Source organism: Halyomorpha halys, unplaced genomic scaffold, assembly GCF_000696795.3.
Source record: "Halyomorpha halys isolate HHAL.00 unplaced genomic scaffold, Hhal_1.1 Scaffold1371.1, whole genome shotgun sequence".
In the NCBI taxonomy this organism is placed as follows: Eukaryota; Metazoa; Arthropoda; class Insecta; order Hemiptera; family Pentatomidae; genus Halyomorpha; species Halyomorpha halys.
The window spans coordinates 173,800-181,016 of NW_027116272.1; the positions used below are offsets into that span (position 1 = coordinate 173,800).

The window sequence follows — 7,217 nt, forward strand, 5'->3', positions numbered from 1 at the left end:
AAAGTTTAAAAAACTATTCAGATTATTTTATTTTTATTTTTATATTTTTAAATTATTACAATATATAAGCTAAATATTTGTGAGCACAAAAACTGGAAAAAAGGAAAGGGAGAGAGAAATGATCAACTCAGTTGAATCTCAAAGACTGATCTTTTATTGTGTTCAGAACCTCTATATATACATCTTCGATTAGCTGATCTACTCCATCATCTGACATAAAAATAACAGCTGACTAAGGCTGTAACTCCCCATCACCAGTTTACAAACAATCCTCGTAAACTTATACTATACAATATAATAATATAAAGAAACAAAAACAAAGAAGAACTATTTACTACAAAGTATATACAATAAACAAAACATAGGATTAACATTCCTCATAAACTCTATTACAAACTAACAGTAAAGCAAAACAAAAATAAAATTATAACTTTATACAATAAAAAAAATGGAACATAATTTATGTAGAACATTTCCATAATAAAAGATAAATTAAACAAAATTTAAATTACCACTTAAGTTTTAACACTGTCATTTAAGACTTTTTCGGTTTCTTTGTCTCTCTAATCATCATGAATATGTCCTCTTCTGTGGCCCACCGTCCTCCTCCGAACGCCTTCTTTAATCTCTCCTTGATAACTCTCCAAGGGGCCTCTTTGTCCGCCTGAATCTGATTGAGGATGCTCCTCTTCACTCTTTGCTCTCTCTGATAGGCCTTGCTTCAATTCGGCTTATTAGTCAGTCACCTCCTTTTATGAAGTGGCTCAGTTCTCCCGTTTCCCCTGTAAACCGTTCCAGGTCAGAAATGGCCTTCCTCAAATCTTGGGTGGTTCCCGTGTGTACTTTTATTCACTCCATTGTTGTGGCGTGAGCTTCTACTAGAGAGGCTTCTGGTGGTGGCGCAAGCTTCAGGAGACTGTTCTCGACCCCGTTTGATTTAAAGCTTCCAGGTTCAAGACTGCCTCTCTAACGAGCCCATTGCCATTAGCAGCCATTATTTTTAAAAAAGTAAGGGAGAGAGAAGAAAAACGAATTGAAGATAACAAAAGCACAAAAAAATTGCACCCGTTAAACGTTTGTGAGCACAAAAACTAGAAAAAAGGAAAGGGAGAGCGAAATAATCAACTCGCTTGTATCTCAAAGACTGATCTTTTAAAATGTCCTTTCTTACAACTGAATTTACGAATAGGGAACATTGTTCAAAAGTCAATTTCAACTAGGCTATCTTTTATTTTTATGATGTTTTTCCTTTATCAATTTCAAATCAAACAAAAAAGTTATCAGATTCCTGCAAGTATTTAATAATCAAAATAGAAAATGATAACTGATAAAAAAATTAATGATATGATAAACTTCTAAATCAATAGATTGTAGGAATATAATTCCTTATTTTATGTAAGACACTCATAATATATACTATAATTGTTTCGTTTAAAAAATAAAAGATGAGAACAAAAGGTAGTCCCCCACATATACGCCTAATAGAAATTGGTAGCATTAGCGCCCTTTGTGGCCAATGTAGTAAGAAACAGTGTGAGAAAATGTGAGAAGAGTGCCATTTTTTCTTCTGTGAGATTCAAAGATATTATCTTTGTTCTCCTGAATTCAAGATGCCAGAGTAACTCAAGGAAGTAGTTCCCTGACTAGGGACGAGATTCTGGGAGAAAGTAAGATAAGGAGAGAGAAGATGCGCCTTCATCCACATGAACATGCATCTTGTGATTTCATTCTATTTTTCATTTCTAATCAACTGTAACGGGATCTTCGAGCACAGCACATAAATATTACCATTTTCGCCGGCCCCACTTCAAAATCGTAAATTATAAATCTGACCTATTCACCCATGTTTCCTTTTGCCTACCCCCTTATAACCCTGTAATTATACCGTAGAGTTTAGTAATGTTTTTTCTCTTGTTCAATGTCCACAAGCCTGTAAATTGTTAAGTAAATTTATTTTTTCTCATTTTCAATTAATTACATACAGTCCACTAATTACCCCAACCAGCATTTTATTAAGCGAGTTAGCACCTGGCCTTCAGTTGAAGGTGTACTTCATATAATAATTCATTATTTTAAAGTAAAATAATCAATCCTAACTTTTCTCTGTCAAGTTGTTATACAAGTTGTTGGTTAATACTGAACCAGAGATGCACATGCGCCAGCTAGTATTTGCTCATATGTTACACCAAATCCCACAATAGGCTATATTTTATAGTGATCTAGAATCAATAAATTGGGGAATAACAGTGTAAATATAATAATAAGTGATACAGCTCACATGAGGGCAAAAATATAGGTGAGTAATCACTTATTTAAAATCTTCTCAGTGAATAATGATTACGTTCCTTAAGACTGATGGGAGCCATAGACTCTAATGTAGATAATGGCTTTAGCCTTTACTTAGTAGCCCTAGGACATACCTAGAGAGAGGACTGAGCCATCCTTTATTACGTATATTAATATGTAAATTAATATTTTACTTTTTTTAAACTAATTTTTCTACATCTCTCTATTCTCAACAGGACTCAGTAGTATGAAATGAGATATTTTTATAAGGTAATGTCTAGCAAAAACACCAACAAGAGATCCAGAAGCCTGGGAAATACACCCAAAAATTCTCCAGTCAAACAAAAAGCTTGAAAATCTGTAAGAAATACTCAAATCAAATGGACTCCCAACCTGGCACTTCTAAACCAAGCATGACTGATGAATCCCTGTCCTTCACACCAAACCCGTACAATGTACTACCTAAATTACCTGTTGAAAACTTGGAAGCTAATCAGATCCTCAGAGAACCCAAGCCATCACCAATATTTATTAAAAATATTTAAAATTTTCAAGAGTATGGCCATACTAAACACTAAAGCCATCATCTACTGAGGAGCATCAAATGCAAGGAATAACACAAATCCACTAAATGCAGCAAAGCTAGGCAAGCACCTGCTATGTGTGCACTATACTATGAAGAAGGGCACTGGGCTAACTAGAAGGAGTACCAGACGTGCAAAAAAGAAAGCAGGCAGATCCGAGACAGGAAGAGGAAACTAGAGCTCCCAGAAGACACTCAAGAAATAAAAACTGTTAAACCAGGAGTATCCTTTACTGAAATGACTGGTGAAATAAAACCTGCATCTCTGGCCCTGCCGCAATCGCAACATATATCCCATTATCCTCAACCCCAAGACCAACATCCTCATGCTACATGCACTAGTCAAAAGCCAAATCATCAAATACCCCCTCCTAATGCCACTGATCTCACAAACCTCCTCACTTTTTTCCAATCTGAATTAGATCCCTTATCACTGCACTTATCTCATTACTTACAAATCTGTATCCAACCTTATCCCTCTGCCAAGAAACCCTTAAATGGCACCAATAAAATCTCTTTTGGAATGCGAATGGTGTTCGAAACCATGTGAACAAATTAATAGCCTTATTACAAGACAAAAATATTGACATAACTTTAATAACTGAAACTTGACTTACCAGCAGATGCTAAACAACAGACCTCAGTACCAACTTTATGGAATGGAACAGCACATTGTAGCACAGCTGTCATTATCCATTGATCCCTTTCACATCACTCAGTCCTTCTACAACCCAAAATTTCCTACAAACCATAGCTGTATCAACCCAAAGTGCGATCCCACTCTGGACTTCCACAGTGGCGGTGAGTGAATTTGGGAGCCCCCAGGATTAATCTAAGTGCTTTATTCTGGGTTACAGTAAGCTTGGCCAGAGTTGATTCTGATGCAGTTATGTGCAGAACTTATAGACTTGAACTTTGGGGAACAGCTAAACCTTCAAACGCACGTCTCCAATTTTTTCAATCCAAAATCCTTAGAACCATAGTCAATATACCATATTACTTTTCCAACAGAACACTACACCATGACCTCCATATCTCTTTTGTCTTGGAATCTCGAAGAGCCCTGCTCTACCCCCCATGTGTGAGGGATAGAGTAGGCTTGGGGATCCGCAGGTCGAGATTGTAAATATTGCATGTTAGTGTAAATATGATTAGTGCTTATTTTATTTTTATTATTATTTTTTTTCTTATTGTTACATTAGTTCAAAATTTTACTTATTTTACTATATCCTAGTTTGATTATGTTCATTTTATTTGTTTTTCTGTATATGTAGAGATTTTATTTATTTAATTGATTTTATTTATTTAATTTATTTTATTTTTATCTATTTATTTTTTTAATTTTGGTATAGATGTGTTCATTTATTACTATTAGTCATTGCCCAAGGTTGTGACAGATTGTAATATTATCAATAAATAAATTTTTAAAAAATACTGAACCAAGGGGTTCATGATGTTAAGTTATAAAGAGGAAAATTGGACTATTTATTTAACCTATTCATCACAGGAGAAGATCGGAACTTCCCCACTGACAGAAGACATACCATGTAAATTGAGTGAAAGATGAAAGAAAACTTATCAAACTAATCAGTCAATTACTGTTTGTATTGGTGATAGAAACTGCAATTTAATATAGAATTAAATGTGGCTAAGGCCATTATTTGTGATTCTAAATAAATGATTAATCAATTCCTAACCACAAAAACGGAAAAAATTGTGAATTTTGATTTGAATGATTATTTAAATCAGTAGTTCTCAAACTTTCACCACGGCACCCTTGTTGGGCCAAAAAGGTTTCACAGCACCCTTGTTAAGCTAAAAAAAAAATATAAAAATGTTGCCATAATTATCCTTAAAGCAGTTGAGTATGTAGGAAAAGAACAAAAAAGAGTGCAATGCTAGAATGTGCTGTATATTTGCTATTTGAATTTGAATTTTTTTTTCATTTAGTTATGTTTTAAGAAAGTGGCAACCACTTGTGGTACCCCAGCTTTGAGTATCACTGATTTAAATGTACTTACTTATTCATCAATTTAAAACACTATTGTGGGGTGGGTCTAGACACAATATTGCACAGCTATGTCTAATTAATTACAATAAACAAAGAAATTAATAAATGTAGATCATAAAAAAAAGTTTAACAGTAAAACATCAAATAGTCTATCAGCCACAGATCTTTTCACTTTTCTTTTTACTCTTCATTTGAGCCTACATACCTTTTTCCCTCATAGTTCATTCATAATTTAATGTTCTAAATTAAATTTTTTAAATAACGATTTACTAAAGGTTATTCATAGATCTATTTTAAAAATAATTTTGTATTTAGTAATTAACTAACCTGATTTTGCAGAATGTCACCTTGAGCAAGTATTAAAGTTTCAAGGACTTCTTCTTGCATATGATGCAACTGTAAGGTTAGAGTTTCTTCTTGCTCTATGTATTTTAACCTCTGTTTTTCCAAAGATGGTTTTTCAACAAATAATGCTGAGTCCAGTAACTTAAAATAATCAAATTATTTTTTAGTATATTTTTTGCATAAATGATACTAATCTTTTTAAAAATCTAAAATTGTTTTTACTTGTTCCATTAATCCATTTATAGAAGTATTAAAATCAATAACAGGGCAAGGAAGAAGGGTTTTTATGATATTATAGTTTCCTAAATCATGAGTAACCATAAACAGTTTAAAATTTTGATTGAAATCAACTAATTTCTCTCCAATATAAATCATTTTTCGAGCACCTAAAACAAAAATAGTAATAAACAGTAACATAATCATATCTCTAATTAAAAGTACAGGTTAATTAATATAATATAAACAAAACAAAATTACCAAGTAAATATTAATATCTCAGGAATATTTATAAGTAATCTACTACCTTAAGCTCTTATTAATGTGCTCGTAACTTTTTTTAAATATATGGTATTCCTTTCACTTACCTAAATATGAAATATATGGTAAGGGAAGTATTGCGATTATAAAAAATTTCAAATCTGAGTTTACAATGAAAATAGGCATTTTAAGGTCCCTTGTATCCAAACAACCAGGTTCCACAAAATGATCTAAGCATATATGTGTGTGTGTTTTTTTTAAAAGGTAGGTGAAAAATCTTTCACAAGATGTTAAAGTCACAATGTGAGATTTCTAGTTGCTAAAAAAACACTTCCCTATTCATTTTTACCATCCCACACTACTGTCAGGAATCACTTTAGGGGGAAGAGGATGGAAGGATGGTTATGCATCTACTTATACACTGGATTCTTATAAAGCATTTCCCTAGCCACTCCTTTCATAAACATGATTAAGGTGTTAACATTTTGAGATGACAATATCTGTCCAACTCTTCCTTTTATCAGCAAAATATGGGCAATAGAAGAACACATGTTCCACTGTTTCATCCTGGGAGCTAAATGTAGGAGCACAATGATTCATTATCTAGCTTAAAGCAGGCTAAGTAAGCTCTGAAGCAACCATGGTTTGTAAGCAGTAGGGTGAGATTTAGTCAACCTTACCATGTTTTCGGGACATCCATGCTGCTATGTCAGGAATCAGGGAGTGAGCCCCTCTTCCAGAAGTTGAGGTGATCCTGAGACTTCTCTGACTTTCCCTGGGCCCATTGATATTTGGCATTATCTGAGCAAGCAAATTCATCACTAGTGCTTCTCTACTGTTAGGTGCATATGTTTGTTGAATCAAAATATCAATTCTATCTATCCAAACCCCAAGATATCCAATAGATGGTTTAGAGTGAATATTGAACTCCCTAATGGTCAAGCTGATGGTCCCCTCACTTTCTTGGAGGTTATTAGTACTGTTTGACTAAATAATAATAAAGATGGCCTGGTTTCCATTATAGGTAACCTCCTCCAGTAGTTTTTGACAAACAAAGATTGCCAGATCCTATGAAAAGCTGAGTGTCATAGTTTCTTCTGGCATGGGGAACCTGAACACTGCATCATGATCACATTCCACAACATAGGCCCAAAAACGGGACCCTGAGGAATGTTACCCGTGGATTTGTATCTTTAATCTAGCTTTAGTATCATACTTCAGGATTCCGACCATAAAGTAACTCTCAATAATTGTGGGATTCTCATAATATATTGTGGAACTTTCATCCTTCATAATCTTTACATAATGCAGTCACATCAAATTGAATTAAAATCATCCTTCCCTTGCGACATTATAATGGCATACTTTTTACCACCTCTCCTCCACTCCTTAAGGTTCTTTAAGCAGTCCAGGCTACAATATTGATTGCATCTATCATCAATAAGCCTTTCCTAAAACCGTGCTGGTTACCAGACAATCCTCAGGCTCCAGATTCAGCTCTAGAATTATATATAT

General features: G+C 33.9%; 1 protein-coding gene across 1 annotated transcript in view; it reads right to left on the bottom strand.

Annotated features, from left to right (window-relative positions):
- The window catches only part of LOC106689477 (cytoplasmic dynein 2 heavy chain 1), a gene marked incomplete at its 5' end in the record, with an annotated part of 31,600 nt that overhangs the window by 9,135 nt on the left and 15,248 nt on the right, over window positions 1-7,217 (bottom strand). The window contains 2 exons of the mRNA XM_067053080.1: window positions 5,208-5,366; window positions 5,448-5,611. Coding sequence (XP_066909181.1) covers window positions 5,208-5,366; window positions 5,448-5,611 — 323 coding nt within the window. The remainder of the gene's footprint in view (window positions 1-5,207; window positions 5,367-5,447; window positions 5,612-7,217) is intronic.